The sequence below is a fragment of the Coffea arabica genome, chromosome 7c (genome assembly GCF_036785885.1).
Source record: "Coffea arabica cultivar ET-39 chromosome 7c, Coffea Arabica ET-39 HiFi, whole genome shotgun sequence".
Classification (NCBI taxonomy): Eukaryota; Viridiplantae; Streptophyta; class Magnoliopsida; order Gentianales; family Rubiaceae; genus Coffea; species Coffea arabica.
In genome coordinates, this window is record NC_092322.1 from 13,282,217 (window position 1) to 13,305,235 (window position 23,019).

Sequence of the window (23,019 nt, forward strand, 5' to 3'; positions counted from 1 at the left end):
TTTCAATACTATCTGGTGAACAAGTTGTAATCCATTAATATTACTACTTGTACAATTTTGTAGCAAAGAGAGAATTATTATGTGTAGAGTCTACGTGAATGGTAATTGAATAATATATTACTGTTATAAAGTTGTACAAGTAATCAATATTTGAAAAGAATTGACTCGGACACCTCTGTGTCGACAAAAAAAAAAAAATCAATATTTGAAAACAGTTGTATACGAACCTACCCCTTTCCCGTGGAAGAGGGCAACGTAGAACAAAAAATTAATGTGTTGGAAAATAGAAAACTAGCACAAAAAATCTTGGATGTGAACAAACTTGACTAGCTAGAAAAGCATTTTGTGTTGGTTTTTGAGGAACAATGTTTGCTATAGACTTGGTTGTGTCAATTGGCTGGTGGCTTTGGGTTTCAGGATCTGTCCAAATGAATAGGGATAAACGGATCAAAAGTGTGTGGTGCATTGCTACTAATTGCATGTTGTTGGACTAATATATATAAAGTTCTGGAATTAGGATGTAATCTGATGCTAAAATAATATAAGTACTAACCAAACAAAGGATTACAAGGGGTTACTAATTGAGTGCTGTATGGTTCAACTAATCCCAGCAATCCAAATGAGTGCCAGAGATTTTGGATTAGGGATCAAGTCTTACAACTCAAGGTTCTAAAATAAAACTATGACTCCAAGAAGATTACTTAAAAAACATTAGATATCCTATTTGTTATCCTTGGATGAGTCATGTCTGCTTGGAATGTGGTGAACCCTCCATTGTACTGCAAAAAGAAATTATGTTTTTGAAAACTTTTAAACACATTTGTTTTAATAACTTATTATCTCACAGACACATCCATGAAAAAAAAAGTGCCACAGCAAAAACTTAAAAAACACTCCCAAAACACCAAACCCTAAACACAAAAATTTCTTGCAAAAACAAATACTATTGGAAAAAAAAAATGACTAAAACGTTTTTCTTGTTGATTTTTCATGGATAGAAAAGATAGCCTTCTTTGTACGGAATTCATGGACTTAGTCATATATTTTGTTAACTTTTTGTCTTCTATATTGCTAACTGCTCATATTTTTTGGTGAATTTTTGTTTTCTATAATGCTATCTCTGGAGGCAGCAAATATGTTGCTTATTTATATCAATGATGGAAAGTGGTGGGCTGCAGCAAACCTTGTGAGCTTGTCGTCCAGGAAACACAGCACTCTATTTGCAGTAGACATAGGAGCAGTGTTGTTATAGAATTGAGTAACCAATAATTGGGTGACAATGCTTCAGTTGTTTTAAATTTAATTTATTGCCATAAGTACAATCTAAGCTTTTGTATCTAAGGAATATTGAAAGATTACACAGATTTGCTTTCATCAAGATTGCTTAAAATATTAATGATAACAAGAATAGACTTTTCATTTGGTCAGACAATACAATATTAATTGAAAACTCAGCTCTAGAAAATAAGTATATGATGTAACAATTTTTGACCAAAATATACCTCAACATAACCAACCCCATGCAGTGTGAAAGTGTTAAACAACAGCATGGTATGCAAATCACATATGAAAACTAGTGTGAGAGTTCTTTAAAAGTGATTCATGGCATGCTGAAACTCATACTTTATAACTCCACGTTTTAGTTTGATTTGGTCATGTTGGCGTCCACATACAACCGCTAGCTAATACCTTGGCTCCTGCAAAACTTTGCTCCTTTGGGAAAAGAAAGCTTATACAAATTCACCAAAGACCAGCATTATTCATACATTACATAAAGCTAAGGGTGCGTTTGATAAAACTGAATTCTGAAAACTGAAATTTGAAATTTGAATTCATTAAATTGTTGAATTATTAAATACTAAATCTGACACATTTGAGTGTACATCACATTAAGTGATAAGTGAATAGATCATCACTTGTTTTTGAGAGCAAGTTTTGTCTAAGAAATTTAGTGTCATTTAATGAATTCGAATGTTCAATTTTTTGTTATTAAATGCGTTGAACATGTTAAGATCTTAATTCATTAAGTTTAAGTGCTAAATTGAATTATCAAATAGGACCTAACTCTCACTATGTGGTGTTAATATGGTGTTAACATTTAGCGGGCTCCTTAAATATGCCTATTAAAAAAAAAGTCTATTGTATACATACTAAAAAGAGTGGAATGGTCCCATGCTATTAATAAAAATAATAATTAATCCTATTATAAAACTGATCTGCATAATTGTAAATAAATCACAAATTGACTCTATTAAAATTTTCCCCAATGGCCACATTATACGCAACTCCAAAATATTCAAACTTTTCCAAAACCTCATGCCCTTTAATATCCTTACACATTTTCATTGTTTTGTCTCTAAATCTACTAGACAAGAGAATAGTTCTTCCAAATAATTTTTTTTTTATTAATTTCAAACACATTGAATGTGCCTTAAATTCTCGTTATATATTAATTTTGAAGTATTTACTTAATTAGTTTTCATAATGATTTCCCAAAGATCTCAGTTTACTCATCCATCAGAAAAGATACAGATATCTATGGTTTCTCTCTGTCCATTAATTTGCTAGACTATATAATTTTCATGTTCTTCATGTTGGTCTTAGAGGAAAATCAAAACAGTACTCCTAGTTTGGTTAATGATGTATCCTTGGCAACTAATTAATCATTTTTTTTTTGTTAATGACACTGATTACATTTCAGTTTTCCGCCAACGACAAATGAAGATGTCTCCCTCCAATCAAAACCCGACATGGACAAACGAGTGACTGCTTATATAGTTTGAATTATTTTGCCAAACATGATAATTTTGATTATGACAATTCCAACTTCTACCAAGTTTATCTTAATTTCCAATTAGATACGTGTCAATTTGATTGCGTAAATGTTTGCACTTTTTCATACCAAAGCACAAGATTGAGATTTATAATCCCTAAGCATATCACAAAAGCAATCAAGTTTCATGTCTTTTCTTGATTTCCATTGAACCGAAATTGCTACAATAAGATTTTCATGTTCTTTTTCCTCTTTTTAAAGGCCAATATATTGAACCATTTTATAAATGCTTACACGAACAATAATCAACTCTTATATAATAATTTCCAATTAATATGGACTAATTTATATCTACTCTGAAATTGACTTGATTCTGGAACGTGACCTGTTAATGTTGATGGACCTTGGCCTTTGCCAGTGTAAGATTCTTCTTTCATGTTTACCCCCTGCTGTTGCTGCTGCTGCTGCTTTCCGTACTTGTACGGCCACAGGGGCTAACAAGACACCCTTTTGAATTAACAATTGACATCACTTAAATAATCCATCATGGCCTTGCAATATTATAAGCTCTACACTTGCATAATAAAAAGTTTTTTTTTTGACTTGTTAACTAGTCTTAATATATTTTTCACTTTTCAACAAATGGAGACAAATCTAATATCTCCATTTACAAGAAAAATAATAATAATAATAATACAGAATTAAAAGCTTTATCAACTTGTTTATGAGCTTTTGGAAAAATAGAAATGAATATTTTATAGTTCAACTCAACACCTAGTTCTCACATGTGAGTTGGAATGAACCAGCTCATTCAAAAAGTTAGTAAAAAAAAAAGAAGTCAAAGCCAATGCACAAAATCATTAAAAAGGCCAAACCTACTAAGCCAATCTCACAACAAGAATATGAACAAGTAGACACTTTGATATATAGCAACTACGGGTGTATTCGAGCTCGACTCGGCTATAATATAATTATACTCGAGCTCGAGCTCGAGTTCGATCGAGTTGGAGAATCACAGCTCGAGCTCGAGCTCGATCGAGTCCTTAAAAAGCTCGAGCTCGACTCGATAAGGGTACTCACCGGTAATTTCTCATAATTTATTTACCTATATTAGTAATTTTATATATAATTTTTTTAATTTTTTATGTGATAATCGATAGAGCTCGTCGAGCTCTCGAGTATCAAATTTCTGAGCTTGAACACGACTCGATAGCTCTAACGAGTAGCTTGAGATCGAGCTCGAGCTCGATAGAGCGAGTTCGAGCTCGAGCTTATGATCGAGTACATATCGAGCTCGAGTCGAGTAGCTTGAATCAGCTCCACCCCTAATAGCAACTGTAAACACTACACTTATAGGCATATAAAAGGTTAAAATTATCAATGTAATTTTGGTCCGGTTTGGATTGCAATTTTTTGAAGTGTTTGTAGAAAATGTACCGTAGCAATTTGATATATGTTAGATAAAAAAGTGATTAAAAAATGTATTCATAAAAAATGTAAAAAAAAAAAATTTTTTTGGTGAAAAATAGCTTTCCAAACAAGGCAGTAGTGAAGATTCGTTCACATATTGAACGAGAACATGAACAAATCAAAGCAAGGTGCTAAATATGCTAGGACAATAACCTCAGCATGTATGAAACGTTTCTAAGTCATGTGTGAATATATGAAAATCCAAGGTTGTAAAATTAATTACACCCTATGTGCTTGTAAAGAATATGTCTTCAAGATCTTCGAATGCTATCTATGTCTCTTTCTAAGGGTCTACTAGGAGGAAACAGCATGTTTGGTTAATGTGCATTTCTTGAAGACAAAGGGGCACCCACAAGGTGGTTGAAGGGTGTTACATGCCATGTGAATTTCGTAGCAAGACGCTGTCAATCGCCTTATCCCAAATACGACCTTAGGCCCGGGGAGTGCTGTCCATCGTCTTCGTCTGTCTCTGCAGCTTATTACTATCATGATCTCCTTTTTGTGATTTGACAAAAATCGATCTAATCAAAGATAAATCATACGTTTTTTTCATTTAAATCAATATTTTTTTTATATTTTAATTGTCAAACTAGGAAATTGATGGAATTGCACATGATCTGTACAATAAATTGATTAAATTGTGGATCGTGTCTAATAGTGTTTTTTTTATTTAGCGGTGGATGGATGAGATTTAAGAAGCAGGGCGATGGAACGAGGATTAGAGTGACTAATAGTGATTTTACTAAGTAGCGGAAGTAGTATTGAATCATTTGCATGCTTTTTTTCTCTTTTTTTTTGGGTTAAATGGTTGCTTATTGCCATAGACTTGAGTTGATAATGTTTACGGCAAACATCTGTTTATATGTGCTGGCTATATTGTACCTAAACTTGTAGCAATTTATTGTATAAGGAGGCTCTTATTTCTGCTTCAAAATCCATCTGTCTTTTGTATTCTTTTTCTTTCGGGCAAAACCATCGTGGCCCTTTTTCTCAACTGAGTTCATTGAATTAAAACATCAAAACACAAATGACCTGATGATGTTGCATACTGATTCTTTGCACTCAGCAACATTTCCAAAACAAGGGGAAATGAAAATGTAAGAATCTAACAATTTGATATGCTGCTCCCTGAAAAGCACAAAACATGCACGTGAGGAGGTACATATACACAAGAACAAAGCTCCTACTTAGTACCTGGCAGCTTAAACTTTTAAATTTGATGTTTGGGTAAAAAACAAAAAAGCCCCCTGTGATAAATCTAATATACAGCCCTCCATAGTTTCAAAATATACAACACGAGCCCTCATACTTTGAACTAAATTATAAAGATGACGGAATCCGTTAAACTTAACAGAAATAGACGAAATGACCAAAATGCCCTGATATAATTAAGCAAAAGACAGCTCAAAAAAATCATTTATTTTATTTTCTAAATAGGGAGAATTGAGGGTTGAGGGGTAGAATAGGTATAATTGATAAAAATTAGGTATAAATTTTTTTTTTAGATGCCAATAAGTCATTTCCGTTAAGTTTAACGGATTCTGTCACCTTTATAATTTAGTTCAAAACATGAGGTGTCGTATTGTATATTTTGAAACTATAGGAGACTTTTCTGTGTATTAGACTTATCACAGGAGTTTTTTTTGTTTTTTTACCCTTGATGTTTTAATATGATAAACAAGGAACCTTTAAGAAAAGAGACAAATTATATGTATGTATGTGTGTGTATGTGTCTATATATATATATATATATATATATATATATATATATCAAGGAAGAGGTTTTTTTTTTTTTTACTTACAATATGATCCCTTCCATTTTGCAATTCTGGACACGTACTAATCATTTTCTTCATTAGTCTAAAGTAATTAAAAAGAAAGAGAAATACAGAAGCTTATAGTTCTAAATTAGCACTAGTACCCTTGAAAGGAAACAAGTCAACTTCATCACAAAGTAATCAGCCAAGTATTGTGATTTATAGCCATCACTGACTAGACTAGATCCAGACAAAAAGCTTTCCTTCACCCAGGCTTCCGAAAATTTTACTACCTAAAGTTTTTATGTACATTTGGAATCATATTATTACAGGCTTTCTTCTTCTAATCCGAACATGGTGATTCCTAACATGTTTCTCAAACCCTCTTTGAATCAAATATACATCTTTAATTCTAGGCAAGTCTTGTTCTCCCCGCCCCACCGCCCCAAAAAAAAAAAAAAAAAAATTTAAAGAACAATCATTTTTGAGATGCTCATGTAGTCCCTTTTTGGAAAATAAGTCATTTACATATATCATGCAAGGAAATTTCTTGCAAATTAAAGCTACCCCTAATATTGATGGTGACTTCTGTGACCCATGAGGGTCCTCATGTTGTAGAATGTGTACAAAGAATAAGAACCTACTAATTAATACTGCAACAGGCCTTAATGTAACTCTGCACATCAGTTCAAGTTGAAGTTGTCTGTCTACATTCTTCTATATATAGTCTATGCAGTTGCAGAACAGGATACATAAATTAAAGGGATCTATTCAACTTTAAAGTGCTTGAAGAATATCAAACTATGGCTGTTGCCCCAAAGAAGCATACTCTTCTCATGGCTTCTTTCTTGCTTTGCTTCCTCCTAGTCACTGCTCAAGGTATAAATCCCATGTGCCCTTGTTATCTTCCTCTATTTGAAGGCAAAAATAGTGTATTTGTAATAAAACAAAGAACTTGATTTTGCTCTTGCAGCAAGAAGCACGCCAAGGGAAAGTAGAGGAGTTGAGAAGGCAGATGACAAAATGCTATCAACAACAAAAGAGGTGCCAACCAGTGAAGAACTGGAAATGATGGATTACAGTCCAGCTAGAAAGAAAACTCCAATTCATAACTAGCAAGAGTTGTGTGATGGAATCCATCAGATGAGTGCAGGCATATTATATGCTACTTAGTATGCAAGCTTATGCTTATAGATTCTGGCAGGTTAGAGGAAAGTCACAAAATTAGTTAGAAGAAAAGTAGAAGAGAAGAGATATATTTTGCATTAGGGTTTACAGATATGGTAACCTATGAAACTTTTCTTTGTGAAGAAGCTGACTGTATATGGCCTTACATCATTGTACATGAATTATGAGTGCTGTAAAAGGGAGATTTCTGAAGTTTTTGGACACAACATGTTTTTTATTTTAGATTTGTCATATTATCGAGTTCTTTTTTTTTTCCTTATTTCTGGTCCACTTGAGTGGTGGTTCTTGATCTCCTTCTTCTTGAACCTCAAAGAAAGTAGTGAATTTTATAATCAAGCAGTATATATCAGACGGATGTATTAGGTGATTATATATGTTAATTTTGTCATATCACTATATCCCTTAACACAAGAATTCTTGTGTCCCTTGCTTCATCAAATTAAATTGAGGACAATGAATTGCCAGCTTCCTGGAAAGAATTCAGTTAGTTTATCTTTCATTCATATTTTGCAGATTTAATCAAGGTTCCAGATGGGGAAAGAGACTTTTTTTCTGATTAGGCATTGTAAAACAACTTGATTTTTTGGAAGATTATACATATGGTCGTCTAGGAAATATGCCAATTTATGGAAGATTTGAAATTGGTGACAAGATAGCCAGAATTAAAATAAAGCTTTTTCTTTCATTTTTATCCTTAACTAGTACTGTGATTAAAGAATTCATCATTCGGGGATAAATTTGGATTGCTTAATTTTCTTTTACGACATTTATAGTGAAGGTACTTTTACCAACTCTTCTACAAGTTCTAGAGATGGCATTAATGCTGAAATTAATCAACTCTTATATTTGTAGAGAAAACCTATGTAGACAAATTTTTTAACTTGCTCCTAACTTTCTGCAGTTCATCAGGATGAATGTCATTAAGTATTTCTCTATGTCAAGCAATTCTAAGAGGTGGCATATTAATTAAACAGTGTAATTATGGTTACACAAGCAAGTTGAATTAGCACCTCAAAGAAAGTTTGGAACTCATTATACACCTTAATTATAATTGGCACAATCTTTCCTGCACTAGAATACAATAGACTTTCCGTCAAATTGTAATTAAGATATATTTCAAGTGTTAGAATTTTGAAAAGATAAGATTAATTAGGAAAAGTGTATAAATATAAGAGAAAATAATAATTGTTACTATGTGTATATACATGGCAGGTTAAATGAAATTTATGTGTGTTAACGAGGCATAGGCACCCGTCAGAAAAACTCTATTATAAATTGCAACACCTTTATTTATTTATTTTTTGGTACCCTAAATCTAGAAAGTGGCACAATTATATTATATAGCCAAAAATACTTTGTTTCCATAATTGCAGCAAATGGTTGATAGTTGGCACTTTAATATATAAACTGCTCTAGTTTTATATGTTTTAGGTATTAATTACCAAATAAAGGATATGATATTCAAACCAACATTTTACTGCCTATATATATATATATATATAGACACACACACACATGTATATATAGAAACACACACACACACATCCCTCCACTAGTTTCAGTGATAATTGGAATTTGGACATACCAAAGAACTAGCTACCATCTTAGCTTCTGTCACAGTTTGGTGGCTCCCAAACTTATATTAATTTTTATAGCCAATTTGACCCAATTTGAACTGGCTAGACAACTAAAAAGTTGTTGTGGCTGCTTATGAATCTAACTAATTATTGATTTGCACCAAATTTTTGAGGTCAAATTGGTAAGACAGAAAATTGAACTATAGACTGTATTAAATTAAAGAATAACCAAGTGCATATAATTATTAATCAGTTGCAGCATCTTTGTCTTAATTGTGAAGGACTATATGAGTAACCCGACCAAAGTCGACAGATAATGACCTTGATACTCAAATTGTCACAAATTGATGGTTGGAGTTTGATCCAAACAAGCACCATAATTGAATTGAGTAAACAATGAAAGAAGATTTGAAATGTTGAATTTTCTTGACTTAGACAAAAGGCTCAATTCTCACATCCAAATTTCAACCTTAAGAAGTGATATTTTCCTTGTCCTTCTCACCCAACATATAAACGTAAAAACATGTGGTAGTTTGGACTTTGGAGGTTTTTAATGATTGATCTTGTTAATGTTTCTCAACCTTTCTTGACAATAATTACATGTCAACAAATGTTTCTTGGCAATGCAATATCGTTGACATCATTGACTTCTTCTTTTTTTCCCTTGATTGGAAGAGTGGGAATGAATCGAAACAGTATGCTCCATATCTTAGATGTGTTACTACTGTTTAACACAAATTGATTCCAACAATGACAGGTGAGAGCACAGGACAACTTTCATCATCATGGCATAGTCCTTTAGATGATTTTATCTTAATTTTGAATGACCATTTTTTTTTTTTAAATAAGAGGTTTTGGATCCAAAATATTCTTATTTTATGCAACTCGAAAAGTAGAATTTCAAAATTTAATAAAGTCAAGAGTTATGAATATAGGCAAATTCTCAAGTAGCAAAAAGTTTAGATTGTTAGCATTGAAAAATCAATTAGAGTTAGAGAATAAGTGGTCGAATTAATGATAAATTGCTTATATAGTGAGTGTTTTTTTTTTTTTTTTTTATAAAATAAAAGTCAATATTATTAATAAACTAGTTGGAAATCGTCCAGCATGATTTATTTGATAAAGCAATCTGCACTAATGTCAGATAATACATAAAGTATGTCACAGACATATTTAATCTGAAAAATCATTAGATTTAATAGAATTACAAAATATAAAAGACTACACTGTGAATTATCAGATTTGACCCATTGCAGGAGCTACTCCATAGATATTTATGCATGTCTATTCCCTTAGATCTATATATAAGATTTGAAAAAACTTCTTAGATCTGAGAAAAAAATAACAATAATTAAACAAAGCTCCCATTGAAATAGCTTAGAAGAGAAGAGAACACTAGAGGCAAAACTCTCACTAGTATAACTTAGAAAAGCTTTATGTAGAATTCTAGACATAACTCTAAGGATTCTTGATTAGGTGAAAAAATCTACTATCTCTTTTGGCTTAAAACTTTGCTTGAACCTCAGATGAACCTCCATCTTTTTCTTCTTTATTAATTTGAACATCAATCAGTCACTTCACAAACTGAATGAGGAGTATAATTCTTAAAGAAAGCAATTAAATCATAGCTAAGAAAGCAATTAAATCATAGCTCATTCCTCCTGTTCGTGGGAAAGTTAGCGTTTCACGCCCTAATAGGATAATTTAAGGCCACCCATTTAGCATCTAATATTTAAGGGCCAACTTAATATAATATTACTAGTTTATTAAGCCTAATTCTCAATCACCATATTCAAAATAATGAATTGAAATTAACAAGAAGACAGTAACAGTGCGTACACCATCACAGTTGAATATATGATACATATACAAAATTTAGTTTAAATTATGTATCATACATTTAATAGTGAAAGTGTATCCACCATCATCATTATATAGATAGATGATTACTTCAAAATATACAACGGAAAAGTGAGAGAATCGTGTATAAGCCACCCAGGCTCTTTTCTCATATGCCAAACATAGCTTTTTGTTTTTCTTTTCTGGACAAAGACAGCTTTTATTGCTGCCATGTTTATAGTACAAATTGAAACAATAACCCTATGATGAAACAAAACAAAATATACCCTCTATATTTGTATCTAGGTGGTAAAGATAAATTTCAAGGAAAAATGGTGTCGAAGAATCAACTCAAGAGTCCTCTCCTGTACAAAGTACTATGCTAAGTGAGATTAACATAAGAAATGCCATATCTTGCTTCTGTAAGAGCTGTCAAATGATCCCTTGTCAGCAATCATCTGTGTACTTGTTCAGGTCTTTAAAAGATTTTATGACAGAATGGCTTTATTGAAGGAGTTGATGATCGAGGTAACTCTGATCATAATAAATGGTAGCCAGAAACAACAGCAGCACCATTTCTTGAAGTAGTCAGTTTTCAGTGGATTTTCTCATAGAACAACAAACTAGCCTCTGCTTCCAGAACATCCTTCTCTGAGACACCATGCACTTCAGAATCCGAGATGCAAAACCATCGTGCATGAGTCGGTTCTAAGAGCGCAATTGGATCTTCATCACAAGTCTCAGCTTTGACTCTTCTGTAAACAGTGTAATGACCGCTTCCAACTTTTCCGAAGTGCTGGACGACTGAAACTAGCCTGTAGGTATGATCTTTGGAAGATGTAGAAGTGGAAGGTCCATCTACCTGCACCAAGAAGAAAATAAAAAAACTGCATGATGCACCTAGCTGCTTAGAAATGAAGATGTATATTTGATTCAGAAAGAAATGCCCATGTAAATGACTTTAAACACCAAAGATGGGAAAAACGATGCAGCGCTGAATTCAGAGGTAAGGTTAAACTCACAACAGCTGTGACCACCATAAAATAAATCATGGGTTGAGGAGATGTGATCAGTAATTGTGGGGGAGAATGAAAGCCAGATGACTATGACCTACTTAGCATAATCCAGAAAAATTTGACTACTTGAATCTCAGTTCAAACAACAACTGGATACATAAAGGCTGTTCTCCAATTTCAAAGTAGCATTTAGATAGAAGTGCAATCAGCCTGTGCCAAGGAAAAATATCAGCTTCTCTAAACTTCACTGTTTTGTCTCATGAAAGCTATGGACATTATGCTTTTCATATCTTTAACGCATGTACCACCAGGCAGTTGTCTTTCCTGTGTCTTCCACAAAAAAATTTGCTTGGTTATTGGCACAAGTGCTATTTGTAACACAACAAACATTCCATGCGGAAGAATTCCAAAGTTTAAACATAATAAACATCACAGGGGAAGAATTCCAGAGTTTAAACATAATAAACTTCGCATGGGGAAGAATTCCAGAGTTTATAACAAGGAGAACCATAACAATACCAAGTAACTAAAGAATTCCATATGAATGCAGTATATATTCTTGTGGACTCATTCAGATAAGTCAGCACATTAAACAGAATACAAGATAAAAAAAAATTATAGACCTTGAGCAGAAAATAAAATTTCTCAATCGTTAAATGAATGAAACAACTTGCAATTACAAAGTATGACTGAAAACAAGGACAAATATTTTGCGTTTTCTGTAGTTGCTTTTCAAATGTAATGGATCTTCAGGCAGAACTCGGTGCAAGTAACTGAAAATATTTTGATGTGGCAAATCACCGGTTAGATATAACAAGGTGTGCAAAGTACTAGACTTGTTACCTCTAAGCTAATCTTGTCATTAGAATGAATAGGCCTAAAGTGCATCATGAAGTCCACAGAGCTTCCATTCCCAGGCATTTTTGGCCAAGTTTTGAGAGCATGAACATTTTTTGGCGGGTCATAGACAGTTTGTTCATGATCTGGATTCTCTGCTTCCAAAGGAAATTTATTTGCTGTCTCCCCATTGCAATTTATCAGACCTGTAGTATGTTCCATACTTGGTTGCATTGGACAAGGGAAGGGTGGCTGACATTTGGACAGTACTTGCCCTCTTTGCAAATTTTCTTCCAAGCTCTTTATTACTAATCCCCTCTTCATAAGAGGTGAGAGGTCCAAAATCAATGGAAAAGAGATGTGACCCTAGAATTACCATAACGCAGATACAATAGCCATTAGTAGACTACCCAGAGATATGCATTAGTTGTTTCTGCAAAACCAATAAAACCTAGTCTACAACAAAATTTCACAAAAAAAAAGAGATCATGATTAAGATCTGGTGCAAGGAAATAGCTCTAAAAAATCATGGTACACATAAGCAGGGGAAAATCATGAAATCTATTTTTCTATGTGCAAAATATGATGGATGGAGTTAGACACTTCAAAACCAAGACAATAAATTTCCTTGGCAAAGAATTCCAGAGAACTTGTGTAAAATTAACCAAAAAGAATACCTGAATTTTTACTAGTTCTCCAAAAAGATTCACTGAAGCACGTTGCAGGTGAACACACAGAATCTGCACATGAAAGACCATACTGGTAAGGATGCAGAGAAGTGAAACTTTTTTAGTAGATTTAGTTAAAGAGAAACTGACAATTACAAGAGAATCAAAAGCCAATGTCATGGATATATTGTGCTTAAATTTGAAAATACCAATGTACATAATGCACAATGTATTATTCCTGACTATTACCTAATTTAGCAGCTTTGATATTCATATGCCTTCCATACTTTTGTTTAGCACATAGTGTAGTTTGAAAGACCATGAAGACGGTAGTGGCGATACCTGTGGGCTACGTGCCATACTCAGCTGCTTGAAACTTCTTGAGTAGCTGTTCGACCAGGGTAATGGTCTAAGAGAACAGAGACTTTTACAGTCACAGGAATCATCCTCACTACAGAGCTTCAGCTTTTCAATATCTGTCTGAGAAGAAAGCTTGCCTAAGTTACATAGTTAAAAATCTCCATAAAATGCATGATTTAAGAGTGAAAGGGTTAACAAGAAAATCAGTATCTGTTCATGTGAAAAAGCTAAGTACTGAAAATACTTTTACGTAGACATGACTTCCATAGTGACAGTGTTACAAGCAGCATCTACATTAGCACTTGCAGACTTGATTCACTTTCTTTAATAACTTACAATGCAAAATACCTTATTTTCACGTGTCAAGGATAGGTACTTAATAGCAGCATTATGCCAGCAGTGACTGCAGAAGTAATTATCAAGTCGTTCAGAAACAAAGAACTGGCTCAGGCAACTCCCCAAGGAGCATCCGGTCATCTGGAAGTTTGTGGGGAAAAAAAAATGGCCAGCATGATGACACCAAATAGAGAATCCAGAAGAATTTGCAGCAAAACACTTTGTATTTTACAAACTTACAATTGTACCACCACTACTGAGCACCGGCGAGAGGTGTAAGCTATGAAATAATTGGAAATCCAGAGAGATCTACAGAGCACGCAAAATGTTTATGCTATAAGCAAAATCAGGTTTATTGCAGAGCATGTAGGAAAGGAAGCTGATAAGAAATTAAAGGAACTACAAGTTTGGTTCAAATAAGTGAAAAGAAGAAACTCATATTCATCTTTAAACAATGAATAGACAGGAGAAAATAAATATGATGCAGTTCTTGCTTTTCAGCTCCTCATATGTTCCAAATAAATCCAATTCCAATTGTAAGACAAACACATGCACTTAAGCTTGGACAGCTGCTTGAAAGCAGTGACCATTAAAGATTAGTAGCAGTATCAAAATGAGAAATAGTGTCACAAGTACCATTCAACCTGAAACGAACAACTCTGACAGGTCAAGATGCTGCCAAGGATCCCATCAAAAGGTCCAAGGAAACTACGCCGCCATCTTTGCTGTTCAGATTCCCTTAGCCTCTTTCTTGGAGCAAGAATTCTGGAATTATTGAGTACAGTTGCGTCAGCCAAGGAGCTGGTCCAGTGAACATAAGATTCTGACAATTCTTCCCTCAAAGAAGCGAGAAGATGAAAGAATGCTTCCTCTGCATCCTACACATAGAACAGCTTGACCATTTAGCAGATAAAAAGTAACCCTAGCACAACCTATTCCAGTACTGATTATTCAATAGCCCACCTGCTGGCTAGTTAAGCTGAAACTTGGCATGTAAGTCTCCATCGCAACCATCACCTTTCGCGGGCTTCGTACAGATCTCACATATTGAACCATACATAGTTCTGCAGGATACAATTAAACACATAAACTTGCCATGAAAAACTGAAAAAAACAACCACTATTAATGAGACCCACAAGGTAAGCTGAAAGCTGCTTATAATTTAACACATCCAAGTTGGAGAAATACTCTCTCTACTAATTTATTCACTTCTTGGTGCTGATGTTGCTATATCGTAAACCAGTGCAGATTTGAGGATTACAGAATAAAGTTACATCAGATTACCTCAGGTACAAAACAATGAAGGACTTAAACATCAAGTTGCCACAAAATGCAAATTCCCTAACGGATAGACATGACTCTTCCCAATGTGACAAAACAGCCATTTGAATGCAATTTCTGGCATGAATAAAGAGGCATATCCTTAGCTAGTTAGACTAGAAAATTGCCACAATTTTCTAGCCTGCCCAATAACAAATCGTATTCATATTTGCAGCAACACGGATCATAAAGCGCTCGTTAACAACCATTTATTATTATTAAAATAACTTTCAGAGCATTCCTTCAATGAAAACTATACAAAGCAATTAAGCAAGACCAACTGAGTTCATATCCAATTATTAATTGCCATAATTAGTCATTGTCCAAAGGCATAAATGGGCAGGCATGCTCATTCATTTAGCATGGAATTACCCAAATTCAAAGCAATTTCCATTTATACACAAGTTCTACACAAACCTTCCAGCAGGGATGCCACAGCAGCAGTAAGAGGCAATGCTTTAGCACTCTCTTCTACTGATGGAAACTTATATTTCTCAAAGACGATGTCGAGGAATCTTTGAAAACTCGAACAACTAGCCAAAGCCTACGAATAAAGGTAGGCATAAGACGAAATACTCAAAAAGAAACAAAAAAAATGTGTACTAAAGCCCCCAATATATATTCCAACTTAATACCAACAACATGCAATCTTTAATAACTTAGCAGATGAAAAACCAACGTTAAATTTGAAACAAGAAGGAACCAACTCAAAATTCCAAAAGCATTCAATAAGCTCAAAAACAAACAACCCAATGAAGTGTGTATTAATTATAAAAAGACAATTATAAATTTGATCTATGTGAAGAATAGATTAAAGAAATCTTAATCAAAGACTTTGAAATCCGAATATAACCCAATTTATGTAAGAACTAGATGACCATGCTAGGCCAAAGCTAAAAAAGTTCCCAACTTTACTATAAGTCGGCATAAAATTAGCTCAGAAACAAACATCCATTGAGGTAAAGCCACAAAAAATAAAATAGAATAAAAACAAGAGCCAAGTCATGAATATGAATATACCTGCAAAACAACATTCAAGAAACAATTGTTTCCAAGGTTTTGCAATCCGGGCACAACCCAATGTTTGTCAGAACTAACAAGTCCATCAGATGATGACCATGGTAGACCAAAGTTGATAAAGCTTCCAACTTTACCATCTTTGATAGCCAAGATCAAGCCAGTAGCACCCAAAAGGCTTGCAGCCACTGATATGTGAAGCCCGGTTGGTGAACTCCAGTTCACTTGGGGCAAAAATTTGGCTCCAAATTTCAATTTTTCTACAAGGGACTGAATATCTATTCTTCCTTGAATTTTCATGGCTCATAGACAAAAATTACCTATCCCAATTGTCAAGTACTTCTGTATCTCTTCGTCGGTACTATGGGGAATCTATCGCGCCTTCGTTGGCACTCGTTCTTTCCATTATTTACCGATTGCCCCAAAAATATGGGAATTGGCAATTTGACTGCTTTTTTCACCTTTTGCAATTTGACTGCTATGGTGCTGTATTATATGGTTCATGCTAATTTGAAGCTCTAAATTATACACTTGTTTTTTCCAGTTCTAATAAAGTTCTTTATAATTTTGCTTTTTGTATGAGAGTGTGTAATTTCAAATTTTTTATGCTAATTTTTTCAATATGTCCACTAATAATTGCCACCTTCACACTTGATCTTATGTTACTCTACTAAATTATCAGTTACGAACTTAACATCAAGTTAATAGGAACAATAATCTTACAATAAATTTTTAGGTTTGTAGCAATTGTTCCTTGCAATAATAACTTATAATTGTCAAAAAGAAAGGAAAAAAAAAACTATATCATTCATTAGAAATGTATATGTTTTTTTTTTAACGTTGTAAATAGGGTTTGGCAATTGTATCCTGGTTGAATTGTATAAATTGATGCTTAATTAAAATGCTTGGTTTGTGATATATAATGTGTGATGTTATTTTTATATTTCATAAAGAATTCTCACTTATGAGGATATGTGCATATAGTTTTGTGATTCAAATGGTATGCATTATAAAAGAGATGCAAATTAATATATGTTCATGTTGTTTTCTTACAATTGAGATTATCTATTCATATTAGAGAAACATAACTGTTTGTTTGTGGTGTAATCTGGATTTTACATTTATAACCTAATGAAACTGCATAATTGACTATTTTTGTTAGTTAGGTTAATTATTTATATATATTTTACATTTTGTAACCCCAATGAAAATGCATGACAAATTTTGTATGGGTTAGGTTCAATTTTTTTTTTTAACAACCTTAAGGTCATCAACATAGTTTCAAGTATTAAATTTTCAAAAATATAAACACTGCAATTTTTTCTTTAAAAAATATTAGATATATATATTGTTAGTAATATGAGAAAATTTAAATTAAGTATAAGTAAAATGTTCAATTACATGGAGTAATATATTACAAAGATCAGGGTTAGTTATGACAATTAATAACGTTAAATAAATTAAAGGGCGTATTCACAAGGAGAAGGTATAATTTTACAAAACTCTATTTTTTGGAAAATTGGCATGAATTAGTTAGATTTGCAAATTGTCTTATAGTTTTCCTATTCTAATAACAAAAGACACCCATAAAATTCAGTTAAATGAATTTTCTTCCCTCAATGTCCTAAAATACCTATTTGTTATTTGAAAAACTATATCATCTACTCTCTTTCTCTCTCTTTTTCTACCCCCTGTAAGTCTTCTCCTTTAGCAATGCCTCAATAAGCCAATGGCCTAAATCTAAAATTTTTTGTAATTAATAATATTAACAATCACCATATAATAATATTGATTCAAATTTCTTTTTTTTGTGTTCTTGATTTATTTTGCAGTACCAGTGGAGGTAAGTGTAATTATCGAAATATATAGGTACCTGTACTGACAATAATTATCAAAGTACCCTAGGAAATATTTTGGTCCTCATGAAATAATTTGGGCCCTTGGGAGGAGGGCTACAACAAGAAGTTTAAAACCCAACCACATCAACAGAATTCACTTTGGGCCCAATCAGAGACCCTGAAGAGTCTAGATTGTTCGGGAACTGTAATCCATATCTCAGCCGTCCATTTTCCGTAAAACCCTAAACCCATCCCGGAACCAATATAAACCCTAGACTCCTTTTCTTCTATATAACTCTCCCAAAACCCTGTTGTTGCCTTCATTGGTAGTTCTCCCCAAGTCCGCCGCAGAATTACTTCCGATTCATTTCTGAGCTCGTTCTTTTCTGATGATTTCTGGTTCTGGATTGAATTCTACTCCGGTAGCTTGATCATTTTGTTCGTTGGTTTTTTAGTTTTTCCGTTGAAAGGTTGAAAATTTTGATGGTGTTTTTGCTAATTTTACTCCGCGGAATCAGCATCTCCAATTCACTTGCGAGATTTTTTTTTTTGGTCTCATTAGTGGTTGGATCTGGGTCTAATTCTACTCTGGTAGCTTGAGTTTTTTAGTTTCTGATGCTTTGTGATTGAAAAGTTGAAAACTTTGATTGTATTCTGCTATTCCGATTTCATTGTTTTTTATTAGATTTTTTGCACGAATTTCTCGTTATTTATAAAATTTCTAGGTGTCTAAGATGACACAAAAAGGCTCGAGAGCTTTCGCCTACGCCAGGCTTGAAAGCTTATGCTGCCTTTTTATTCTAATTTCTATCTGAGGCACCCCCTCCATACCTCCATTATTACTACTTTTTTTCAAAAAACTTTAACGTGTAAGGATAAATGCTACAGGCATGTATGTTTATAAATTTAGGAGGGACTATTAACGTTGGCCCTTTAGCATTGGATTGAATTATTGCTTCAGGGATTTAGAAGTTCCTGATATGCAATTTCATCCATCCAATCACTTTGTCAGCAATACCATATGTTTTGCTGGTCATTCAAGGATGGAATACCAAAACTATTGGTTCTGTTTTTGTTTTGGATATGTTTTGCTAAATTGGAAATTAGCAGTGATGACAAAATCTAAGGCTTGTTTCTCAAAACATTCGCAGTGGCCGCCTAAGAGCTTTCGCCTTCGCCTTCGCCGGGCTTGAGAGCTTGTGCTGCTTCTATCCTTCCTTGGATGTCTGAGCGTTTACTCTTTCTTCGTTCTTTCTTTTCTAATTCTTGGCTTTTTTTTTTCTTTTCTGTTCCTTGGTTTAAGTTTTGAAGTCTGTTCTTGTTTCTGGTTTAGGATAGGATCAATGATTTGAGTTTCAGTTGTATGAGTTATAACATTTGGTTTATGATGACAAATCCAAAGGCTTGTTTCTCAAAACATTCGCAGTGGCCGCCTAAGAGCTTTCGTCTTCGCCAGGCTTGAGAGCTTATGCTGCTTTTATCCTTCCTTGGATGTCTGAAACATTTATTTATTATCATTCAGTGTGTTTTTTGTGCTGTGGTATGTTCAAGATGTACACCTTCTGTTGGAGAAGGTTAGAAGATTACTTTGGGCTTGTCAGTTGCCAATTAGGCTTTAAGGTCTTTATTTGGACCATGTTGCAGTTTTAAATTTGTAGTGATGCTTGTTTCAACCATTGTTGAGCTAACACCGAGAATTGTGTTGTAGAATTATGTCCCTCTGTTAGCAACGACAGTGAATTTTAATTGATTATGAAGTTGCATTTAGGACATGGGTGTGAGTTTGCAGTAGCTATCAACTACTAAATTGGTTACATTCTTGTAGGGGCTTTGGATTTTGGGACTTTTGATGTCTGCCCCTTTTGCATCAATTTGGGTTGCTTTTGGGATGAACAAGTCCATTATATACAATTATTCATCCTATACTTAATCTGCACTTCTTTTGATGTTTCACTGATTATGCAGTGATGGAACAATTTTTTTAGCTCTTGGAATGTGACTGTGTTTCTCGCATGATATGTTTGGTCACCATCTTTGTGTTATGTTTCATTAGTTGTTTCTTGATGCCTCGTCCCAATTTTTATTTTTTCATCTAGTTAGCATACTTTTGTATTGTTGCAGTTATTAATTTTTGGTTCATGATGACAAATGCAAAGGCTTGTTTCTCAAAACATTCGCAGTGGCCGCCTAAGAGCTTTCGCCTTTGCCGGGCTTGAGAGCTTATGCTGCTTCTATCCTTCCTTGGATGTCTGAAGCCATCTCCTACTATTGCTTTGAATTGATCTTGTTTAATTTTGTGTGTTCTTTTATTTGATTTATTCTTTTTGCCCTGCAGTTACTTGATAGATGGAACATTGCATGGTTTTATCTGATTAGGTAATTTATCTGTTGTGTTTTTGCTTGCCTGTCTTCTCTTCCTTAAATATTGATGTACAAGTCCTTGAGAGATTTTTTTGCTTCACGCGAGCAAGTTGGTTGAAGAGAGGCCCACTTACAGTGTGTCAGTGGATAGGATAGATAATTTTTACTTTGTACTTTCATTAATTTTGGTCCTCTGAATTAGTGTTTCAAGATAGGATGAATTAGTTGCCTATGAAATTGCAACCTTTGCGTGTTTAGGACTATGAAACATGGAAGAACTGTTATCTGGGACTTCCAACGTCTGCCCCTTTGGCATGTATCTGGGTTGCTTTTGGGATGAACAAGTCCCTTACATCCAATCATCATTCATCCTATACTTAATCTGCATTGCTGGTATATGTTTTGCTGATTATACGGGGATGAAACAAAATTTTCCTTCTTGGTGTTGTACTTTTTTGTTGCTTGGTACTATTCTTTTTTCTAATTGTTGTTAGGGATTTAATGCTGTTGAGAACTTTGAAAACTTATAAACGAGAAATGGGAAAAGCGAGTTCTGTTTGCTTCCTGATGTTTATTTGATAGTGGCTCTTTAATGACGATTCTTTGTATTGGGGCGAGCTGCTGTTGTGCTTGTAAAACCCACGAGTTTTTCAATAATCGTCAGACATAAAGCACTTGTTTTTGTGGTTGAGGCTTCTAATGAAGAATCCCACTGTGATGAGTTGCGATCTCATATCCTATCGCCTTGTGCAGCAGAGTCTCTGCTATGACCTCTTGGGATTGGCCATGAGAAATACATTCAACACACACACACACACCGACACATTTATTACAGGTTTATCAAAGTTCAAACAGAAAATATGCCTATGATGAGATCTATACCAAAAATACCATCTTTCGGGACTGAATGGCTTGTTCATAGCCTTGCTGTCATTCTGCAATTCTGAGGCATTCTATCTTATTGATAGCCCACTTAAGTATTTTAATTCACGTATTTGATTAGATTATCCCATTATCTCAACGGCCTGACCATTTTTGCTTTGAAAACTTTGTTGCAAAAGTTTGTTGGTTAGTAAAGAATTTAAGATCAAATATTTTTCTATACCTATAGTGATTCCACTACAGCTAATTCAGTGCTTATGGACGGTCCGGTGCTGTTTAGTTTTTGCACAACAGCACTTAACATAATCATAAGCTAAATTTAGTTTGGCCACCTTTTCTTTCAGGCCTCTTTCTCAATTTAACCTAGAAGAGGCTATCCTGTAGTGGCTGATATCTCATATGTAAATTATGAAAATGTACATGGATTAATACTGTTCATTCAATGTGCTGAATATGGGTTCTGCTTTCAGTTTGTGATAATTCTATGATTTCGAATTGCAGGTCTTTGATTTTGCTGTGAAGGATATTTTAGTTTATTGTTTTGCCCCCATTCACCTGATGATTTGACAGGTTCAAGTAAATCATCTGGAGAACCGACCCACACAAAAGCTACAAGCGTGTATTACATCAATTTAGATATAGTACTATTGGTGTCATTATAGCAAGCGATCAAGGCCCAATAGATCTTAGAAAATATTTCTGCCAAATATATATTCTATCATCCAAGAAATTGAATGATTCCTTATTTCTTCTGACTTTGAAATGAAAGTATCGATAGATACTGTCAAGGGGCGAGTGGATGTCCTTCAGGCTGTTCCTACCAGTTAGAAGGTTTAAGGTTTAATGGATGCATAATGTGTCAGGATTGTATCTGTAAATCGCAGTATCGAATCAACTTTGATGTACTGTGTTGATTTAATTTTGAGTTTGACAGAGTAATAGTGGTACCAAATTTGCCCGGATCTTTCTATGCATTGTGCTGTATTTTGTTTTCTTCTCCTGGTCGTATTGATCACATTAAGAGCATTTCCATTATAGATCAATTATTTTTTTCGTAGTCAATTAGAGGATTCGACAAAGATGTAGTACACATAATGGAAGGGACCCTGAGTACTGGTTATACTGTTTCATTTTCCGATGGTTATATATTCGTCCAGAGATTTGTTCTATTGAAGCTCAATATGCTCGCAAGAAGCTTGAGGTGGCTAATTGAGCTGTTTCAGGGACTTGTGAATGTCTTGCCCTTGAGCGTGAAATCAAATTGCTCGAGGGAATAAAAGGAGTCCCTTACATGAAGATCCAACCCTTTGCTTGGTCAGCAATCCTTCTTGACATTATGCTTTGTTGACCACTCAGGGATGGAACAATTCCTGGTTCTTCTGTCCTTTTTCCCTCTCCTGTATTGGATATGTATGCTTTAAAACTTTTATGTTCACTTGTGATGGGTTAGTTTTCATAATCGTCAACAATGGAAGCCCATTAATATATAATTTGTTTTTGGAGAAATCTCGCTTTGGCCAATTAATAATAGCTTTCAATTTTTGCTGGATAATTTGAGCAATTACATCATGGCAACTTATTTCTTTTTTCATCCAAATTTGCATGTCATAACAGAAATTGGATACCATATGCAAAAAAAATAATGATTCAAAAAAGTCCAAAAAGTGTACCATAGAGAATTTATGCGAAGGGAAGAAGTGGCTACTTGCAAGAAACAAGAGAGTTTTTTGGAAATCATATGGATAATTATGACAGAATTAGCTATGAAAGCATATGAAA

General features: G+C 34.0%; 1 protein-coding gene, 2 long non-coding RNA genes and 7 other non-coding genes across 11 annotated transcripts; 9 read left to right on the forward strand and 1 right to left on the reverse strand.

The window, feature by feature from the left end:
• Positions 1-6,764: 6,764 nt before the first annotated feature.
• LOC113697945 (uncharacterized) lies at positions 6,765-7,394 on the forward strand. The gene is made up of 2 exons (XR_003450056.2): positions 6,765-6,879; positions 6,974-7,394. It is a non-coding gene; the product is annotated as an uncharacterized lncRNA (long non-coding RNA).
• Positions 7,395-10,737: 3,343 nt separating this feature from the next.
• On the reverse strand, positions 10,738-16,592 carry LOC113698030 (ubiquitin carboxyl-terminal hydrolase 27-like). Of its 2 annotated transcripts, XM_027217697.2 has the most exons (10): positions 16,163-16,592; positions 15,560-15,686; positions 14,785-14,885; positions 14,466-14,699; positions 14,062-14,130; positions 13,834-13,962; positions 13,468-13,605; positions 13,135-13,197; positions 12,464-12,823; positions 10,738-11,466 (listed from the first exon to the last, which is right to left on the reverse strand). In XM_027217697.2, the coding sequence occupies exons 1-10, from the start codon at positions 16,457-16,459 to the stop codon at positions 11,200-11,202; spliced, it is 1,785 nt and encodes a 594-aa protein (XP_027073498.1). In that variant the 5' UTR covers positions 16,460-16,592; the 3' UTR covers positions 10,738-11,199. The 2 variants fall into 2 exon arrangements, with proteins under 2 accessions (XP_027073498.1, XP_071914211.1); XM_072058110.1 differs by lacking the exons at positions 13,834-13,962; positions 14,062-14,130.
• Positions 16,593-18,137: 1,545 nt separating this feature from the next.
• Positions 18,138-22,204, forward strand: LOC140010738 (uncharacterized). Its single transcript, XR_011817854.1, has 2 exons — positions 18,138-20,373; positions 21,742-22,204. It is a non-coding gene; the product is annotated as an uncharacterized lncRNA (long non-coding RNA).
• Positions 18,950-19,051, forward strand: LOC113700285 (small nucleolar RNA snoR99). The gene has a single exon (XR_003450627.1). It is a non-coding gene; the product is annotated as a small nucleolar RNA snoR99 (small nucleolar RNA).
• LOC113700235 (small nucleolar RNA SNORD14) lies at positions 19,102-19,231 on the forward strand. Its single transcript, XR_003450579.1, has one exon. It is a non-coding gene; the product is annotated as a small nucleolar RNA SNORD14 (small nucleolar RNA).
• LOC113700269 (small nucleolar RNA SNORD14) lies at positions 19,377-19,500 on the forward strand. The gene has a single exon (XR_003450612.1). It is a non-coding gene; the product is annotated as a small nucleolar RNA SNORD14 (small nucleolar RNA).
• LOC113700229 (small nucleolar RNA snoR99) lies at positions 19,875-19,975 on the forward strand. The gene has a single exon (XR_003450574.1). It is a non-coding gene; the product is annotated as a small nucleolar RNA snoR99 (small nucleolar RNA).
• LOC113700281 (small nucleolar RNA SNORD14) lies at positions 20,131-20,254 on the forward strand. Its single transcript, XR_003450623.1, has one exon. It is a non-coding gene; the product is annotated as a small nucleolar RNA SNORD14 (small nucleolar RNA).
• Positions 20,684-20,788, forward strand: LOC113700286 (small nucleolar RNA snoR99). Its single transcript, XR_003450628.1, has one exon. It is a non-coding gene; the product is annotated as a small nucleolar RNA snoR99 (small nucleolar RNA).
• On the forward strand, positions 21,219-21,310 carry LOC113700238 (small nucleolar RNA SNORD96 family). Its single transcript, XR_003450582.1, has one exon. It is a non-coding gene; the product is annotated as a small nucleolar RNA SNORD96 family (small nucleolar RNA).
• Positions 22,205-23,019: the final 815 nt, after the last annotated feature.

Excerpts from the sequence above, each read along its gene's own strand:
- LOC113698030 (XM_027217697.2), bottom strand. The coding sequence starts at position 16,459 with ATGAAAATTCAAGGAAGAATAGATATTCAGTCCCTTGTAGAAAAATTG. Across the intron at positions 15,687-16,162 it reads TCTTGAATGTTGTTTTGCAG|GCTTTGGCTAGTTGTTCGAG; the intron begins GTATATTCATAT and ends CTTTATTCGTAG. Across the intron at positions 14,700-14,784 it reads TCAGCTTAACTAGCCAGCAG|GATGCAGAGGAAGCATTCTT; the intron begins GTGGGCTATTGA and ends TTCTATGTGTAG.